Source organism: Anomaloglossus baeobatrachus, chromosome 11, assembly GCF_048569485.1.
Source record: "Anomaloglossus baeobatrachus isolate aAnoBae1 chromosome 11, aAnoBae1.hap1, whole genome shotgun sequence".
NCBI classification, from domain to species: Eukaryota; Metazoa; Chordata; class Amphibia; order Anura; family Aromobatidae; genus Anomaloglossus; species Anomaloglossus baeobatrachus.
In genome coordinates, this window is record NC_134363.1 from 42,146,442 (window position 1) to 42,167,858 (window position 21,417).

Consider the following 21,417-nt stretch of genomic DNA (forward strand, 5'->3'; position numbering starts at 1 on the left):
ATTTCAGCTAAATTTAAAAATAAAATAAAAAATAAAAATAATATATATATATATATATATATATATATATATATACACACTACAGTTCAATAGTGTAGGGTCACTTAGATATTTCCTTATTTTTGAAAAAAAAGCACATCTGTTTTCAATGTAATTTCAGCTAAATTAAAAAAAAAAATTATATATATTTATATATATATATATATATATATATATATATATATATACACACACACACACATACACACACACACACACACATACACACACACACACACACACACACACATACTACAGTACTACAGTTCAAAAGTTTAGGTTCATTTAGATATTTCCTTATTTTTGAAAGAAAAGCACATTTGTTTTCAATGAAGCTAACATTAAATTAAACAGAAATCCCCTCTATACATTGTAATGTGGTAAATGACTATTCTAGCTGCAAATCTCTGGTTTTGAATGCAATATCTCCATAGGTGTATAGAGGACCATTTCCAACAACCACCACTCCAGTTCTAATGGTACATTGTGTTTGCTAACTGTGTTAGAAGGCTAATGGATGTCTAGAAATCCCTTGAAAACCCTTGTGCAAATATGTTAGCACAGCTGAAAACAGTTTTGCTGATTAGAGAAGCTATAAAACGGACCTTCCTTTGAGCTAGTTGAGAATCTGGAGCATTACATTTGTTGGTTCCATTAAACTCTCAAAATGGCCAGAAAAAGAGAACTTTCTTGTGTCTTGCGCTGCACAACTGAGCAACAAGACAAGTACATTAGAGTCTCTAGTGTGAGAAATCGACGCCTCACAGGTCCTCAACTGGCAGCTTCATTAAATAGTACCTGCAAAACGCCAGTGTCAACGTCTACAGTGAAAGGCGACTCTGGGATGCCGGCCTTCAGGGCAGAGTGGCAAAGAAAAGCCATATCGGAGACTGGCTAATAAGAGGAAAAGATTAATATGGGCAAAGAACACAGACATTGGACAGAGGAAGATTGGAAAAAAGTGTTATGGACAGACAAATCGATGTTTGAGGTGTTTGGATCACACAGAAGAACATTTGTGAGATGCAGAACAACTGAAAAGATGCTGGAAGACTGCCTGACGCCATCTGTCAAGCATGGTGGAGGTAATGTGATGGTCTGGGGTTGCTTTGGTGCTGGTAAAGTGGGAGATTTGTACAATGTAAAAGGGATTTTGAATAAGGAAGACTATCACTCCATTGTGCAACGCCATGCCATACCCTGTGGACAGCGCTTGATTGGAGCCAATTTCATCCTACAACAGGACAATGACCCAAACCACACCTCCAAATTATGCATGAACTATTTAGTGAAGAAGCCGGCAGCTGGTATTCTATCTGTAATGGAGTGGCCAGCCCAGTCACCAGACCTCAACCCTATAGAGCTGTTGTGGGAGCAGCTTGACCGTATGGTGCCAAAAAGTGCCCATCAAGCCAATCCAACTTGTGTGGGGGGGGAAGCATGGGGGGAAATATCTCCAGATTACCCCCGCAAATTAACAGCTAGAATGCCAAAGCTCTGCAAAGCTGGAATTGCTGCAGTGGGGCATTCTGTGCCGAAAGCAAAGTGTGAAGAGAAAATTATTATTTCAAGTAAAAATCATTATTTCTCCCCTCGTCACTGTCTGGACGATATTCTCTATTCATTATCCTACTCATCTGATAAATAAAACTATGATTTTTTATGGAAAAGACAAAGGGAAGGTGACCCCAAACTTTTGAACTATAGTGTATGTTAACCCTTGCAGCATGCTGTATTCAGGTTACATAGCAAAAACCTGCTGACAAATTCCCTTTAAAACTATTTACCATTGCCAATGCATGCAATGAATGACACAGACACAGATCATGGGGTTGTATGGTAATGTAGGAAGCTGATCCGCACACGGTGCCTGAGTTGTGAGCTGCAGGGATGATTGACAGCTCGGCTCGCAGGCAATCCCCGCCTGGTGTGACGTCACTGTGTCAGTGCTGAGCAGGAGGAAGAGAAGCAGAGCCTGGTCCACTTCCTGCAAACACAGGGCAAGCAGCAGGCACACACTCTGCCCTCCCAGCCATGGATCTGGATGCCATCCTAGACAAGCTGGAGACTGGGGAGCAGGAGCTGGTGCAGAAGGCACTGCTGGAATATAATAAGGAGGTAAGGGCAAGGATGATGCCTGGATGGAGGGAGGGGGTGTGAAGCACTTAGGAGAGGATTGCCTGCATGTAACCCTAGAATCAGGGGTGGAGGGATTGCATGCAAATCCCATCTACAGTACATTAAGCCTTTTTTTTTTTATATTCTCCATTTTGACTGATTGCATGTCCTAGGAATACCCTTTAATTCTGCAATAAATAACTGTACATGATGGGATGTGCTCGTTATATCCTCATAATGAGGCGTGAGTAATGTGGCCAAAAGTAATTTAGTATTAATTGGGTGATGGCATGTTTTGCTAGGTGACGTGACCCTTACCAAATAGGAGAACCACAATCGCAGAGGTGTTGATAATTGCGTGGTCCGGGGAAGGGGGAAATAGTTAAAAGGGTCCGCTCTTATCCCGAAAAGATGCCACGCTTATCCATAGGATGTGTAATGTTGCAGCGTAGCCCTATGCACTTGAATAGGGACAAGCTGTAATACCAGACTTGACCTTTGTAGAGGAGGGGCGCTGTTTCTAGTCTTGTGACCCCTGTTGAAATAGTGCTGCACTAGTCAACATTTATAGGACTGACGGAGAAGGTGTGCCCTCTCCTTTATCGGTATGTCCACATGGTGCGATTCCTTCCTGGGCACTAAATCGGTCTCCAATGCCTCCACAGAGCTTATCCATAGGATGTGTAATGTTGCAGCGTAGCCCTATGCACTTGAATAGGGACAAGCTGTAATACCAGACTTGACCTGTGGACAGGAGGGGCGCTGTTTCTAGTCTTGTGACCCCTGTTGAAATAGTGCTGCACTAGTCAACATTTATAGCACTGACGGAGAAGGTGTACCCTCTCCTCTATCGGTCTGTCCACATGGTGTGATTCCTTCCTGGGCACTAAATCGGTCTCCCATGCCACCTCCTGTGTAGGCTTATCCAGCGCTTATCCATAGGATGTGTAATGTTGCAGCGTAGCCCTATGCACTTGAATAGGGACAAGCTGTAATACCAGACTTGACCTTTGTACAGGAGGGGCGCTGTTTCTAGTCTTGTGACCCCTGTTGAAATAGTGCTGCACTAGTCAACATTTATAGGACTGACGGAGAAGGTGTGCCCTCTCCTCTATCGGTCTGTCCACATGGTGCGATTCCGTCCTGGGCACTAAATCGGTCTCCCATGCCACCTCCTGTGTAGGCTTATCCAGCGCTTATCCATAGGATGTGTAATGTTGCAGCGTAGCCCTATGCACTTGAATAGGGACAAGCTGTAATACCAGACTTGACCTTTGTACAGGATGGGTGCTGTTTCTAGTCTTGTGACCTCTGTTGAAATAGTGCAGCACTAGTCAACATTTATAGCACTGACGAAGGAGGTCCCACATTGAAGAATCTTGCCGACTGTCCACATGGTACAACGTGGTCTGATTTCTTCCTTGGCACTAAATCGGTTTCCCATGCCACCTCCTGTGTAGGCTTATCCAGCACTAAGCGATAGGATGTGTAATGTTGCAGCTTCAGCTTAGCTCTATGCAGGGACAAGCTGTAATACCAGACTTGACCTGTGGACAGGAGGAGCGCTGTTTCTAGTCTTGTGACCTCTGTTTAAATAGTGCTGCACTAGTCAACATTTATAGTACTGACAGAGAAGGTCCCACGTTAAAAAATCTTGCCGACTGTCCACATGGCGCAATGTGGTCCAATCCATTCCTTGGCACTTAATCGGTTTCCCGTGCCACCTCCCGTGTTGTCTTATCCATAGGATGTGTAATGTTGCCACTTAGCCTTATGCACTTGAATAGGGACAAGCTGTAATACTAGACTTAACCTGTGGGCAGGAGTGGCGCTGTTTCTAGTCTTGTAAGCCCTGTTTAAATAGTGCTGCACTAGTCAACATTTATAGGACTGATGGATGTGTGCCCACTTCTCTATCGGTCCCACTTTGAAAAATCTTGCCGACTATCCACATGGTGCAACGTGGTCCAATCCATTCCTTGCCACTAAATCGGTTTCCCATGCCACCTCCTGTGTAGTCTTATTCTGCGCTTATCCATAGGATGTGTAATGTTGCCACTTTAGCCCTATGCACTTCAATAGGGAAAAACTGTAATACCAGACTTGACCTATGTACAGGAGGGGCGCTGTTTCTAGTCTTGTGACCTCAATTTAAATAGTGCTGCATTAGTCAACATTTATAGGACTGACGGAGAAGGTCTCATGTTGAAGAATCTTGCCGACTGTCCACATGGTGCAACGAGGTCCGATCCCTTTCTTGGCACTAAATCGGTTTCCCATGCGACCTCTTGTGTAGTCCTTTTTAGTATTGATCTGATTTTTACAATCCCGTTTCTCTTTCCTACTTTTTCCGCTGTAAAATAATAGGTTGCAATAATAATATTTTTTTCCCCCCAGTACAGTCATTTATCATTCACACCGAGGCACCCAACACTTTTTTTTAATGGGTTTTCTGCTGTGTGATTAATGTGGCCAGCGGGAGAACTGGTACTGTGCGCCACGTTAATTAGGGGTAGAGGGAAACCGTGTGGGTGGACAGAATGCGATTGGATGACGGTCCGAGCGGAGAATTCCCACTTGGGTTTTTGTAGTCCATCACATGAGACATTTCCGGGTCAACTTGCCTATAGACATGGATAAGAAATTCACAATTCCTATTATTCTGGTAAAGTGCACTTGATTCGACTGCACAGTTCTCTGCCTCCTTGAAATACCATATGGGATTTTCATGCTCTTTAAAGAGATCAGATTTAATATTGGGAAGATATTATATTGTTGTATTTTTTTTTTTTTATTAAATCCCATTGATAAATTGATATAGCTACAAATAGATTCATCTGGTTTGGATAACTCCCAGTGATGTGCCGGTAAAACACCAGTGGGTTCTCATTTGGCCTGCAAAAGAAAAGCTAGCACAGTGTTTCTCCGAAAATAAGACAGAGTCTTATAATATTTTTGGCTCCAAACGTTGCACTAGGGCTTATTTTCAGGGGATGTCTTATATTTTGTATTGGAAGCCCACTAATAGAAAATGAATATTCACTCCCTACCCCCACCCATTCCTCTGCGCCGGCGTCAGTAATTGGAACGTGTGGTAATGAAAAATGAATATTCACTCCCTACCCCCACCCATTCCTCTACGCCGGCGTCAGTAATTGGAACATGTGGTAATGGAAATTAATATTCACCCCCTTCCACTGCCCATAATACCGCCCACCCCTCTGTGACATCGGCACAGAGGGGTGGATATCCGTTTGCAATTAACACATGTTGCAAGCACTGACGCCAGCACAGTGGAGTGAGCGGGAATATGGGGAGGGAAAGGGGGTGAATATTCATTTTCCATTAACATACGTTCCAATCAATGATGCCAGCACAGTAGACTGAGCAGGAATATGGCCACTGGAAGGGGTTGAATATTCATTTTCCATTAAGAAACGTTCCAATTACAGACACTGTCACAGTGTCGAGTGAGCGGGAATGTGAGCAGGGAAGGGGTGAATATTCATTTGCCATATACGTTCCAATCAATGATGCCGGCACAGTTGACTGAGCTGTAATATGGCCACTGGAATGGGGTGAATATTCATTTTCGATTAAGAAACGTTCCAATCACAGACGCTGGCACAGTGGAGTGAGCGGTGATATGAGCACGGGAAGGGGGGGAATATTAATTTTCCATTAACACATGTTCCAATCACTAATGCCGACACAGAGGGGTGGGCGGGAATAGGGGCAGGGGAAGGGGGTGAATATTCATTTTCCATTAACATATGTTCCAATCACTAATGCCAGCACAGTGATGTGAGAGGGAATATGGGGAGGGGAAGGGGGTGAATACTCAATTACCATTAACATACAATCCAATCATTGATGCCGGTACAGTGGAGTGAGCGGGAATATGAGTAGGTAAAGGGGGTGAATATTCTTCTTCCATTAACACACGTTTCAATCACTAATGCCGGCACAGAGGGGTGGGCTGGAATATGGGCAGGGGTAGGGGATGAATATTCATTTTCCATTAACATATGTTCCAATCACTGACGCCTGCACAGAGGGGTGGGCGGGAATAGGGGCACGGGCAGGGGGTGAATACTCAATTACCATTAACATCCAATCCAATCAATGATGCCGGTACAGGGGAGTGAGCGGGAATATGAGTAGGGAAAGGGGGTGAATATTCTTCTTCCATTAACATACGCTCCAATCACTAATGCCGGAACAGAGGGGTGGGCTGGAATATGGGCAGAGGTAAGGGATGAATATTCATTTCCATTAACATATGTTCCAATCACTGACGCCGGCACAGGATAAGGGGGTGAATATTCATTTTTCCATTAACATACAATACGTTACAATCAATGACGTCGGCGCAGAGAGGTGGGCGGGGGAAGGGGGGAATATTAATTTCCCATTAAGTATCCATTGACTATAAATTTATGGGGCTTACAGCAACACAACGGGGCAATGTACACCAAAAAGTGCCATATATCGTAAAATGGTCGTCCAAACCCTATTTCAGGTTACTATTATAGAATGGTACGCAACTAGGGTTTATTTTTGGAGTAGGGCTTATATTATAAGCATACTCCAAAAAGGCCGAAAAATCCTGCTAGGGCTTATTTTCGTGGTAAGTCTTATTTTTTTTGTAATAGCTCCCCACCTTAGTTGCTAGAGGGCAATTTTGATCAGGGAATGTGGGTATGTAGCGCCCTGGAAAACCAGGTAGTTTGTACATATAGGCCCCCGCATAATACCAATCCCACGAAGGGTTAAATGAGCCGACCTGAAACCCTAGTCACCCCAGGGAAGGACAGACACACCAGTGGGCGGGACCAGGCGATAGGGAACACCCACCTAGGGGTCTGGAGAGCCCGGGGCAGTAAAACAGTCAGATCAGTTCCAGTTTAAGTTGGGAGTGGAGGTCCTAAGCTGACAGGTGCAGGGTCGGAGCCTTGATACCTTGGCTAGGTGGCAGACGGTAGCCAGAGTCTGCAGGAAACGGGAAGACGGCTAGGTGGATCCGAGGCGGACCGGGACAGGGTTGGAGCCCGCCGGTACCGACACCGGAGAACCGACCCGGAAACCGTGTGCACAGAGGGGGTACTTGGACCCTGAAGCCAGGACCGGCACAGACAGCCTAGCTAATTAACCAATTGAGGACAGGATTTTAGGTCCTGTCCCAACCTAAGTCCCAAAAAGTAGACAACCACCCACAGAGAGGGATAGGGCAACCGCCAGGGCCCGTAGATCCCAAGGGGCAGCGTCAGACGGGCATGGCTCCCAACCAAAGGACCGCGAGCGGACTCCTGCGTTACACACCAGGAAGTCTTCATAAGAAAACACACAGTGCAGAGGAAAGGAGCAGTGACCATCAGCCCGGTGTAGGACCAGATACACCCGTCTGCGGCAGCTGGCCACCATCACCTCGGTTTACCACAAGACTTGTGTGCTTTATTTGACCGTGAGTAACATCCCCGGCCTGGCCAGGTGTGCCGGCCCCTGCAATTACCCTCCTCAGCATAGAGACACCGGGCCCCGGGACATCTATCCCTACCCACGGAGGGGTTAACATTCAGCTGCCAGTCCAGCGTCCCCGGGAGACCCGCAACATCAGCGGTGGTGCTACATATCACCACACACCGTGTGTGGCGTCACAGACATTTTCCAACCAATCCCGTATAAATACGTCCCCTTTTATTCGGAGTGCCCGCGCGACTCCCGGGTCCGGAGAACCCCTCGACCCGCACCGTAGATCCGAATCCGAGCAGCACCGGTTGCTGGCACGGGGGCGGCACAGGTACACCCGTCTATACGATATCAATAAATCTCCCAATATGTACGCTTTAGTAAATACTGGTATTCCCCACAATGGTACACTGTTGATTGCAAACGCCCAGGACAAGGCATGTTTTTTACACCCTCTATTAAATGTTAAAAATAAGAAGCTATACATTTTTTCTATGTTTTTATTTTTTTTTTGTATTGTAACTATTTTATTACCTGTGCTCCTAATTTGGGTTGGAAAAAGTGTGTAAAAGTGTAAGATTATTTTAATGGGTTATTATTGTTATTTATTATATATAATTCCTTTTGTTATTTATTTTTTTACAAATTTGGGGCTGCTTTGCTACCGGGTCCCTGTCTCTGATCTCATAAAATTATTATTGAGAAAAGCACATGATTCAATACTGTATTGCTCAGCCTCTGTTAACTTAAGCGCAGCAGCAGATGTCTATCTATTAATGTGGTTCTCCTGATGAAGCTGGTTAAGCTGCGAAACGCGTAGAGAATAAACCATTTTTCCATATTGCCTTCCTGGACTCCTAAATTAGTAACAACGTAGACTATTACTCCCATGTCTCCATTACGTTGCTTTACTCATTTAGGTCGCTGAGCTTTGAGTGGTACAGAGAAATTGAGTGTCCATCCAAAGAAGAAGCAGTGCTTTCTGGCTAAAATTTGACTTCCTCATAGATTTTGTCACCCCCCACCACACTACATTATTAAGCCCAATGATTTACCAATCTTTTACTTAGAACTTTGCTTTGTGCTGCTACTCATGGGAATATATAGAAACAATTGACAATTGTTATTCTCACAGGAGTCATGTCCATATGTGCCGCCACTGCAGCGGATCGAACTGCTCGGATCTGGGGGTGGTGATTACTTGTGGCTCGAGGGTCTCCGGACCCGGGGTCTAGGGGCCACACTCAAATGTGAAAGGGGATTATCTATAGGGGATAGGTATAGCTTGTGACTCCACCCGTGGTGTACGGTAATTGGGAGTACCGCCGCTGCCATTGGGAGTAGCCGGGGTGATGGATTGGGGCAGCTAGATGACGTTACCCTCCATGGGTAGGGGTAGGCCCCGGGCCTCTGGATGGTGATGAAGGGGAGGGCAGTGCAGGGGTCGGTCGGGTACTCAATCAGCAATGAAGCAGACGCTGACAACAGGGTAAACCAAGTCTCTAGGTGCCATTGCCTCTCAAGGGGAGCTCGTCCGGGTCCCGTCCCCTGCAGCACTGCCGGTGGTCCGTAACCTGCCTCCTGGTGTCGCGGGCGGGGAGGAGGGTGTCAGCACACCGCGCTCACCCCTTCTGCTCGGGTCCGGCAGCTGCTCAGTGGTGGCTCGAGCTGTGGGCCGGATCCCGGGGTGTCTCGAGCGACACTCCTCGCCCGTGAGTGAAAGGGGGTGTTTGTTGGGGTTATAGTTCGTGACGCCACCCACGGTTGTGGTGATGGCACCACCGCTGCTCAGTGTGGGGGTCCCGGGGATGGTGATGGGAGCAGCCAGGTGTTGTGTTGCCCCTCCGTGGGTAGGGGTTGGTGATCCCGGGGCCCGGTGAAGAGATGTAAAGCGTAGGGCCTGGAGGGCGCAGGGACGCGGGGGCAGCGCTGTGCCTTGCGGCACTGTGGTACTCACTCAGCCTGAGACACGGACACAGTTTGTACGGTAAACCAACGGCTGGTAGGACGGTCCCACAGACGGCTGCACCTGCACTCCCGGTAGGTGACGGTGATGTCTCTCTTCCTTGCACCTGTGTTGACTGATGGTAGCGGTGGATTCCCTCCGGTTACCCGCTCCCCGACTGCAATCTGGGCCGGAGGAGCTCTACACTTTGCCCGCAGGCGCTGGCCCTGGGGAAACTGGTGCCCTGGCGGTGGCGGTGTCTCCTCTGTAATGGTCGGGCTGTTGCCGTCAATCGGGACTTGGTTGCTGGGGGATCTACGTCCCCTTCACTGACGGATTCGGCAAATTGGGCGACTCCTAGCCTTGCCGGGGTCCGAGAGGCCCCTGCCCTGGTGCTGACTGTCCTTCGGAACACTGCTCCAGACCACCGGGCACACAGCCAACGGGGTCCTTCCAGGAACTTCCAAACGGTCCCCCTCCGAACAGTCACCGCCGTCGCTGACCTTGCTGTTCTAGCCCTACACACAGCTGGGCTCTCAGGCTTTCCTTTCCTCTTGCCACCTCACTTGCTTTCCTCACTTTCACTTCAGGTTCTTTACTCTTACTTTTACTCCTCACACTTGCCCTGCCTGGGCCTTCTCACTCCTTCCACTTCCTCCTCCCTGACAGTTCTCTGTTGTTCACTCAAGCTCGTCCCTGAGCTGACTGCCTGGTTTTCCCCACCTCCAGAGTTGTGAGCTCCTCGGTGGGCGGAGCCAACCGCCTGGCCCACCCCCTGGTGTGCATCAACAGACTCCTGGAGGAAGGCAACAAGGATTTCTGGTTAGCAGATGTGCCTACCTGGAGTGTGGGGTGTGGTGGTGTTGTTATCTGTGTCCCCTGGCTTGCCCAGGGCGACACACTGGCACAAAAGTTTAGATTGTCCATTGTGGCCCGGTAGCTTGAAGCTTTCTGGGCCCCACTCCCCACTATGGCTAAGTGAAGGAGCCTGCTCTCAGGGCTCATGCTTGGGAGTTTAGTGGGCCGCTTGCTAGGAAAGCCCTATGTCCCTCGTTGCGCTAGTGCCCCGATTCTGGAGCTCCCCACAATGGTACACTGTTGAGAACAGTGGGTACACTGGTGGGAACAGTCCATAAAGGCCCTGTCCTCCGCAGGTTAATTGCCGGGTCGCCTGAAGCTTTTCCCTGACCTAGGGTCCGTGTACCCCCGATGTGCCTTCGGTCCCAGACCGGTGATAGGACCAGGCTGCTGACCGTCCTCCTTGACGGGTTCCAGGCACCTAGCCTCAATCCCCTGGACCGGGGGTCCGACTCCTCTAGGTCCAGACCACCGTCTGCGACCTAGTTTACTTCTCCCCTGGGAGCTACAACTCCCAGCTTCCTCAGAGCTCCTCACAGCTCGACGGCTACCACTCAGCTGTCTTGACACCTCCCACCTCCCTGCCTGACCCCTAGGTGGGCGGCCCTATTCCTGCTTAAGCAGCCCACTGGTGTGCCTGTCAGGGTGTGGTGCAAAGTGTATCTAGGATTTGGGAATGCTGGTGAAGGCAGTACTGCAGGTTAGGTTCCCAGAACCATGGGGGGTTGAATACTGCACGGGGAGGGCAGTTTGTGCAGTACCCTGTGATGACCTGAATAGTCCAGGGGCGTCACACATACACTGATTAATCAGTGATGACGGATTGTGATTTCTTAGCAAGCATTCAGTAGATTTTTGGGGGGCGCAGAAGATGTTCTGCTTTTTGTCTTTTGTGTGTGAAACAGCCATTTCCCCAAAGCATGAAGCAATTTGTTTCGCAAGCAATTTTAAAACCTCAGGGGCTGGCAGCTCCTTTGGCCCAACCATTGTGTTCTTACTCTTTCCACCTTATTGACAAGAGAAATGGTATTGAGGAGGATAACACCAAATAAAGTGGCTGTTTAATTGTTTAAAAAACAAAATTAAAAATGTTTCCTCGTGAAATCAAATTTTTTTTTTGTTAAACAATGACAAAATTACACTGGATAATTGCCCATGTGAATTTCGGCCTTGACGCAGCATTTTTTCTTTTTTTTAAAATGCGTTGGTATGGTTTTTTTTATATATACTTATAAAGCAGTGGCCAATTTACTAAGTTAGATGGACCTATATCGGGCCTTTATCCACCTCAGGCCTTTATCCACCTCGGGCCTTTATCCACCTCGGGCCTTTATCCACCTCGGGCCTTTTCTATGCAGATTTGGTGCAGAATGTGGCCCATATCTGCATGTCTAGCTTCATGCCAGCAAACTCAATGAGAATTCTTAAGAGCTGTGCGCATGTTGCTTATTTGTTACTTGCAGATTTGGTTCAGAAAATAATCTGCAGCATGTCAATTGTTGGTGCGTTATTTTTCATGCATATTTGTTTTTTTAATCCCTTCCACCCATTGACTTCATAAAATATACGCATGGCACAAAATGACACCAAAACAAATGTTTTTGTTTTTTTGTTTTTTTATGCCTGAAGGTGCAGATTCCATGCAGAAAATGTCTGCACCAAATCTGCAACGTGTGCACATAGCCTAAGATTGCCCATATAAGCCTGAGTAATTGTGGGCATTTTTAATCTTATTATTCCAAACTAGAAAGTTGTCAGCACATAAAAATATCTTATTACCCATAGCAACCAATTACATTTCAGAGGCCATAATTGTTTATTATGGGCCAGAGACCCTGTCTGTCATTCATCTTTTTGTTCTCTGCTATCTTTTTGGGTATTATTAGTAATGGAACAGGGATAGCTTTATGTATTTTTACGCCATTTTTGCACAGTAACAGTTGATTCGCTAAATGGGTTGTATCACCAATACCTAAGTCCTTGTTCACATCTGTTGGAATAGTCCTACATTTTTCAATATGGGATTTACACCGTAGAACCATTTTATTCTGCAACACAATCCTTGTGAATAAAGAGCAAAGCCTTGTCTATACCTATCATAAAATGGTGCAGATTTGTACCCCTTTTGCAATGCATAACAATCACATATGCAGTGGCAAATCTCTGCTGCCAATCCTTGTGCCCCCCGCCATGGCAACTATACCTCAGTTAGACCCTAGTAGGAACCTATGGGGTAAACCGTGTGCAATATTTTGACTATTTTTTTTTTTCCAGTAATGGCAGCATTTTTCTATGATGCTGAAAATGGGTCGAATGTAACCTTGCGCTGAACGATTCCACATCATGAAATATTCACAGCTGCCGTAGGAGGAAGCTTTGTCTTTAGTGACATTTCATGTCATGCCGTTTGTGATTTAAAGAGGATTTCTACCCTGTAGATAAATTAGTCTTCAAAGGTTTTCGTTGTCATGTGGCAGCTGTTTTTGTAGAAGAGCGGCCATATTGGATGTTGCTTTTGAATTACTTTCTTCAGTAACTTATGATAGTGCGGCTGACAAAATGCCAGTTTTAGGCTAAGACTACACAGCAAAACTGGTCATGCGACATGAAGATTGTGAAATCCCATGTAATAATTGTCAATGGGGTCGTGTTACAGCCAAACCACAGACTTTAGCAATGGAGCCCTTCAAAACAAACGTATGGTGGGTGACCTTATATATATTTATTTACGGGCCAGACTCAAAAATGGATGAGTAACACAGGCTTTGGTAATTTTTGGTAGTTTTTTTCTCATATATGGTCTCATTTAATTTCTGTGGAAAATCTCTAAAAAGAAATCACTTTTTTCTCCATAGCAACCAATCACAGCTCAGCTTTCATTTCTCCACAGCTGTTGAACAAATGAAAGCTGTGCTCTGATTGGTTGCTATGGTCAGCCAGTGGTGAAAAATGAGGCCTAGTATGTTACTATGTCAAATACTAGTACCCCTGACACAGTTGGTGCAATGATATTGGGTTCTCCTGCACCCAGTGAAGTCCCTAAAGTGTTAAAAATTAGTTTTTAAAAAAAAAAAGACACCTATTTTATTTTTTGTGTGGGGAATATTATGTAGCCATATAGCGGCAATATTAATTATATCATCTGTACGGCGACAGAAGTCTCGGCCAGACCTAATAGCCTCGTGAATGATTTCAGTCCACAAAACCCCGAGTCAGACATAGACTTGTGACAAAGAATATGGATGATTAAATATGGCCGCCCTTTAAATGAGCCCTTTCCATGAGTTTGGGAAGTTTTATATACACATATGGCGGCCATATTATCTCATCTGTACTATGACACGAAGTCTTGTCCTGACCTAGTAGCCTCATGAATGATGCTGATAGCTCCGTCCATGAAACCCAAAGTTAGAAGTGGTCTTGTAACCAGAATACAAATGAGAAACTATGGCCACCCTATGAATTAGCAGTTTCCATGGAAGTTGGGCTAGATTCACATGTAGCCATATGGCGGCCATATTATCTAATCTGTACTGTGATGGTCTTGGCCTGACTTAACAGCCTCAACACAAATCCTGATTGTTCAGTCCTTGAAACCCAAAGTTAGAAGTGAACTTATAGCCAGAATATGGATGATAAAATATGGCCGCCCTATGAATTAGTCCTTTCCATGGAAGTTGGGCTAGATTCAGATGTAGCCATATGGCGGCCATATTATCTAATCTGTACTGTGACGGTCTTGGCCTGACCTAATAGCCTTATCAATGATGTTGATAGTTTAGTCCATGAAACCCAACGTTAGAAGTGGTCTTGTGACTAGAAAGAATTTAGACTTTTCTTTGGAAGTTGGGCTAGATTCCTACGGCTTTGGGAAATTTTATGTATCCAAATGGCGACCACATTATCTAATTTTTCCTATGACACTAAGTCTTGGCATGACTTAGCCTCTTGAATGATGCTGTTAGTTCAGTCCATGAAACCCAAAGTTAGAAGTGGTCTTGTGACCAGAATACAGAAAATATGGTCACCCTATGAATTAGACTCTTCCATGGAAGTTGGGCTAGATTCCCATGTACTTAGCAAGTTGGGCTAGCTTCATATGTCCTTGGGAAGTTTTATGTAGCCATGTGGCGGCCATATTTTCTCATCTGTTCTACAAAACTAAGGGGTACGTTACACGTTGCGACATCGCTAGCATCGGCTAGCGATGCCGAGCACGATAACACCCGACCCCGTCGCACATGCGATATGTGGTGATTGCTGCCGTAGCGCTATCGCTACGTATCGCTACGGCAGCTTCACACGCACATACCTGCTCTCCGTCGTCGCTGTGACCGCCGAACAATCCCTTCTTTAAGGGGGAGGTGCGTTCGGCATCACAGCGACGTCACTAATCGGCCGGCCAATAGAAGTGGAGGGGCGGAGATGAGCGGGACATAACATCCCGCCCACCTTCTCCCTTCCGCATTGCCGTCGGGACGCAGGTAAGGAGATGCTTGTCGCTCCTGCGGGTTTACACACAGCGATGTGTGGAGGTGCAGGAACGACAAACATCATCGTACCTGCGGTCGACCCGACATTATGAAAATGAACGACGCTACACAGATCACCGATTTTCAACGCTTTTGTGATTGTTTATCGGCGCATCTAGGATTTACACGTTGCGAGGTCGTTACTGGCGCTGGATGTGCGTCACTAACGACGTGACCCCGACGATATTTCGGAAGCGATGTCGCAATGTGTAAAGCCCCCCTAAGTGTTGGCTTGACTTAAGGCCCCGTCACACACAGAGATAAATCTTTGGCAGATCTGTGGTTGCAGTGAAATCATGGACATATTGTTCCATTTGTACACAGCCACAAACCTGGCACTGATTGTCCACAATTTCACTGCAACCACAGATCTGCCGCAGATTTATCTGTGTGTGTAACAGGGCCTTTAGCCTTATGAATAATGCTGATAGTTCATTCCATGAAACCCAAAGTTAGAAGTGGACTTGTGACCAGAATACGGATGAGAAAATGAAAATATGGACATCCTATGAATTACCACTTTTCTTAGAAGTTGGGTTAGATTGACACGTCCATAATTTTACAGTCAGTGTACGGACCACCATTTGCAATCTGACAGCTGGGGTTCAGGTCAGGAGACCCATGGTCAGCCTGGGCATTGTGGTCCACACACAGACCGTAAAACCTGGATGGCTGAATTCGGCTTAACATTGGCTATCACATAATGCCATCCAGGAGTGAAATCCACATATGCAGATTTTACCAAAATGTAACCCACAATAGATTATGGCCTCTGCCCATGAATTTAAAGTCATGACTTTACAGAACTTTCCTGTGTCGGCAGCAAACCATCGGTGGCCTCCTACATCCATACACTGGATTCATACTGAACCGCTGTGTACGATGATCGGGGGGCCAGTGAACTACATGACTCGGTGTGGTCCACCGCCTCGTTATTGACGTTTTGGCCTGGAGACTATACACATATGGCAGCCGGGAGTCTAGATTCTCTCATCGCTTCTCTGTGTTTTCCTTGTGAATAGATACATCTGTTCATCATAAACAAGGTTTAATTGTTCCCGGTAGACGCCCAGGATAGAGATAATATGTGATTATATTTACCTTGTCAATGTGCAGCCGCTTTCTGCCTAGAGGTTCATACCGTAGTTGTTGTTTTTTTTTTTTGTTTTTTTTTTCAACTAATTCTAAAATACTTTTAATATGTATTTTGGAATTTAAAAAGTGTGATATGTCAGCACCCAGCATGGGACATCATTATAATGGTCAGAGTCACCGGACCAGAAGCAGAGATTGACGAGGAAGAACCAATTAATAAATTCTTGAAGCTAAAGAGGACCTGTTACCAGGTCAAAAGCGTGCATTTTCTATTATTAACTTATTCCCGCTTTTAACACCTGGTTATTGGAGAAAAAAAATAAAAAAATAAATATGTATGTATGTGTATGTGTGTGTGTGTGTGTGTGTGTGTGTATATATATATATATATATATATATATATATATATATATATATAATGTGTATATGTATGTGTGTATGCACGGTATATGTATAAATTATATAGATGTGTGTGTGTGTGTGTATGTATATATATATACACATACATACATATACACACATATATATATATACACACACACACACACACACACACACTGCTCAAAAACATAAAGGGAACACAAAAACATAAAGGGAACTCTTCAACAAGAATTTTGTATTTTGGTGTTCACTTTTTTTTTGAGCAGTATAAATTTTTATATATATATATATATATATATACACACACATATCTATATAATTTATACATATACCGTGCATACACACACATTACATACATATATATATTTATTATTATTTATTTATATATACACACACATACATATACACACACTGCTCAAAAACATAAAGGGAACACAAAAACATAAAGGGAACTCTTCAACGAGAATTTTGTATTTTGGTGTTAATTTTTTTTTTGAGCAGTATAAAGTTATATATATACACACACACATATACATATAAACTGTGTATATATATACATACACACATCTATATAATTTATACATATACCGTGCATACACACATTACATACATACACATATATATATATATATATATATATATATATATATATATATATATATATATATATATATATATATATATATATATATATATGTGTATGTATGTAATGTGTGTATGCACGGTATATGTATAAATTATATAGATGTGTGTATGTATATATATACACAGTTTATATGTATATGTGTGTGTGTATATATATAACTTTATACTGCTCAAAAAAAAAATTAACACCAAAATACAAAATTCTCGTTGAAGAGTTCCCTTTATGTTTTTGTGTTCCCTTTGTTTTTGAGCAGTGTGTGTGTATATGTATGTGTGTGTATATATATAATATTACACACACTATATAGTATATAAAGTTTTGTCTTGGTGAATTAATGTGATTTTTTTTTTTTTACTTTTCAGAATTCCCAATGTTTCTTCTTCAATTCCGAACAGCGGGAACAGAGAAAGGTGAGGATGGTTTTTGCATATGCGTCTTTGCCGATTCTTATCTAGTAAATTAAACCGTCAGCCAGCCCCCTTCATTCTTGGCATGATCACATGGCAAGACGGGGAAGATTTTCCTATGTGCAGCACAGGGCCGAAGGTTGACCAGCTACCTGTCTGTGGACACACCGACTGTGTGTCCACATATATATGACTTGTTCTGTCCTGGTTTGAGAACCCTGTACCACATCGTTCTTTTATTGTCACATTTATATTATCCACCGCCCCCTATTTGTTTCCTTTTTGGATGGCAGCATGAAGAACTGGAAGAGGTAACCTAACGCAATAGTCTAGGAGTAGCTCGCACCCTCACATGGCATTGAGCTTACGAGATGAGGCCTACACATGGCTGATGCACGCTAATATATGAATCCCGGTGCATATTATATAGGCTTTCATGCATTTGCATCTGTCGCCTTCCCCTCCCCCCCCCAATTATTTGGTTGCCTAGACACATCTGGATGATTGGTTAAAGGGTGCAGGCCTATGGTCATATTCAGGCCACAATATCTAGCCCATCCGTGGGTCTCCTGACTGGAACCAAGAACCTCGTACTGTATATGCCTATGAGGCTGTTACTTCAGCTCAGGAGACCTATATTCTACCAGAACATGGACCATAAAATATGGACGTGTCCGATTTAATTGGTAGATTAATTTACGGGGATTCATTAGTTTTTGGACATTGAAGACGATAATGGGTGAATTAATTTGCTCTTTGTACTCTGTACTGAGCTTTTCTCGTGATTTTCGAGGATTTAGGTATGATCACCTGTCTTAGGAATGCAACTAAGGTGCGGTACCAAACCATTAAGGGTGCCATGCCAGATATTTGGCACTACAATCCTTTATTCCTGCTTTTTAGTGAGATTCTGAGAGTTTTAAGACTAGTACTGTAGTTAGGGGCCTAGCTGCAAGAATTTGTTTAAAGTGCCCCATTACCTAGTGGCTTTTTTTTTTTTTACTTCTCCCCACCATGCCCCATTTCCTAGTGGCTTTTTTTTTTGCTTCTCCCCACCATGTCCCATTACCTAGTGACTTTTTTACTTCTCACCACTGTGTCCCATAACCTAGTGGCATTTTTGCTTCTCATCACTGTGCCCCATAACCTAGTGGCTTTTTTTATTTTTCACCACTGTGCCCCATTACCTAGTGGCATTTTTACTTCTCACCACCGTGCCCCATTACCTAGTGGCTTTTTTATTTCTCACCACCATGCCCCATTACCTAGTGGCTTTTTATTTTTCACCACTGTGCCCCATTCCCTAGTGGATTTTTATGTCTCACCACTGTGCCCCATAACCTAGTAGCTTTTTTTAATTTTTCACCACTGTGCCCCATAACCTAGTAGCTTTTCTTTATTTCTCACCACTGTGCCCCATTAACTAGTGGCTTTTTTACTTCTCCCCAGGGCCGGCGTCAGCACCCGGCACACCCTCATCAGTTCTGCTGCCCTTTGGCCGGGGCCCACTCATCTTAGTCTGTTCTGCTGCCCCCGGGCCGAGTTCCGGGGACCGCAGTCCTCGGCAGGAATCTGCCGTGCCGTCCCTTTAAGGCGCGCAGATCTCCTGGTTTGAACTTCATCTGTGGGCGGAGCTACCGCGCAGCGTCCTGCTCAGTCCCACAGATGAAGGAGGCGCAGTGCCAGCCAGCGACCCCCAGCACAGCGCTTCTCTCCACCATGACCTGAGCGGTATCTGCCCTCCCCGCCCCCCCCGATTTATGGGCCCCGGTGAGCTGTATTAGCTTCTCCCCCCCGAGATGTATGCCCTTCCCCCCCCCGGTGTCGTATGTGATGGCCCCCAAAACTGTGTATGTGGGCCCCCCAGAGCCGTGTGTGTTTCTGTCTATATGCATGCAGCAGAGCAGTGTCTGTCTGTATGTATGCAGCAGAGCAGTGTGTGTCTGTATGTATGCAGAAGAGCTATGTGTATCTGTCTGTATGTATGAAGCAGAGCTATCTGTGTGTGTCTGTATGTATGCAGCAGAGCTGTGTGTGTGTATGTATGCAGCAGAGCTGTGTGTGTCTGTATGTATGCAGCAGAGCAGTGGGTGCCTGTATGTATGCAGCAGAGCTATGTGTGTCTGTATGTATGCAGCAGAGCTGTGTGTGTCTGTATGTATGCAGCAGAGCTGTGTGTCTGTATGTATGCAGCAGAGCAGTGTGTGTTTGTATGTATGCAGCAGAGCAGTGTGTGTCTGTATGTATGCAGCAGAGCAGTGTGTGTCTGTATGTATGCAGCAGAGCAGTGTGTGTCTGTATGTATGCAGCAGAGCAGTGTGTGTCTGTATGTATGCAGCAGAGCAGTGTGTGTCTGTATGTATGCAGCAGAGCAGTGTGTGTCGGTCTGTCTGTATGCAGCATAGCAGTGTGTGTCTGTATGTATGCAGCAGAGCTATGTGTGTCTGTATGTATGCAGCAGAGCAGTGTGTGTCTGTATGTATGTATGCAGCAGAGCAGTGTGTGTCTGTATGTATGCAGCAGAGCAGTGTGTGTCGGTCTGTCTGTATGCAGCATAGCTGTGTCTGTCTGTCTATATGTATCCAGCAGAGCTGTGTGTGTCTGTATGCATGTATGATGTGTATCTATGTTTGTCAGTGTATATGACTGTATAGATTTGTCTGTTTATATGTATTTTTGTGAGTTTGTCTTTAAATATCTATATGTACGTGTATGTATGTGTGTGTCTGCATGTGGATGGGGCCCACTGGGACTCTTCCGCTCGGGGCCCACAAAAACCTGGAGCCGGCCCTGCTTCTCCCCACCGTACCCCATACCCTAGTTACTTTTTTACTTCTCGTGCCTAATTACCTAGTTGAGCCCATTGTACTTCTCACCCCCTTATTTCTATAAAAAGCTTTTGACCGGCTGTCTACCCCTCTTCTCCACATTCCTCCCAGATACTTCCATCTTTTACTAGTTTTTGCCACAAAGTTCTGCAACCTACTTTCATCCCACACTTTCTACACCTCTCATCCCATTTTCCGCTGATTGACTCCTACCACTTTGTATCCCCCTCCCCATCACAAACCTGTCTCTCAGTGGCTTCCCTTTACTCTCCCCCTGCCACTTTTCTTCATCCCCTCCCAGACCCTCTGCTGATGTGACTCCTGTGATGGCAGTCATGTAATTCTATTCTAGCGCTCCAATGCTGTTGACCACGTGATATATTTCCAGTGTAATATTCCACGGTAGTGTTTTATACAGACGTGCTTGAATGTCAGGCCCATTGTAACCCACAGCCATAGACTGCCACTTCTGAAATAAAGCAGACGTGGATTGTTTTTCTTCTGGCTGATGCCGAGGTCTCAGTGATCACAATGTGGTGTCGTCACCGTTCTCCCTGGGGTTGGGCAGGATTGGAGCCGTATCCCTTGGCAATACAAAACGTGCGTCAGCCGAAGGATTGGTTCACGTCGAATCTATTCTATATCTTCACAAGGAATCGTTATTCACTGGTCATTGAGTGGCAGTGAGTGATTGGAATAGGACAGAGGCAGTATAGATATAGATCACAGAAACATTAACCTAGCCTGGCTAATATAGAAGAATGCAGTCATTCAACTCTCCGGGAGCGGAATTTCCCCCTTATTGTGTATTAGGTGTAGGATGTGTGAGTGGAAACCTACTTGTTTCGTTTAGTGCCCTCTATCAGATTAGAGGGGTCTGTCCACCACCTGATCGGCTAAATGTTTAAATCAGCTTAAAAAAAATAAGAAAAAGTAAAAAAAAAACATTTTTATATATATATATATATATATATATATATATATATATATATATATATATATATATATATTTTATATATATATATATATATATATATATATATATATATATATATATTTTATATATATATATATTTTATATATATATTTTATATATATA

At 44.8% G+C, this 21,417-nt stretch overlaps 1 protein-coding gene across 1 annotated transcript in view; it reads left to right on the plus strand.

Annotated features, from left to right (window-relative positions):
• Positions 1–1,980: 1,980 nt before the first annotated feature.
• RIC8A (RIC8 guanine nucleotide exchange factor A) overlaps positions 1,981–21,417 on the plus strand; it is a 42,993-nt gene continuing 23,556 nt past the window's right edge. Inside the window, exons 1-2 of the mRNA XM_075328832.1 lie at positions 1,981–2,157; positions 17,446–17,493. Of these exons, the coding sequence (XP_075184947.1) occupies positions 2,074–2,157; positions 17,446–17,493 (132 nt within the window). The 5' untranslated portion in view covers positions 1,981–2,073. The remainder of the gene's footprint in view (positions 2,158–17,445; positions 17,494–21,417) is intronic.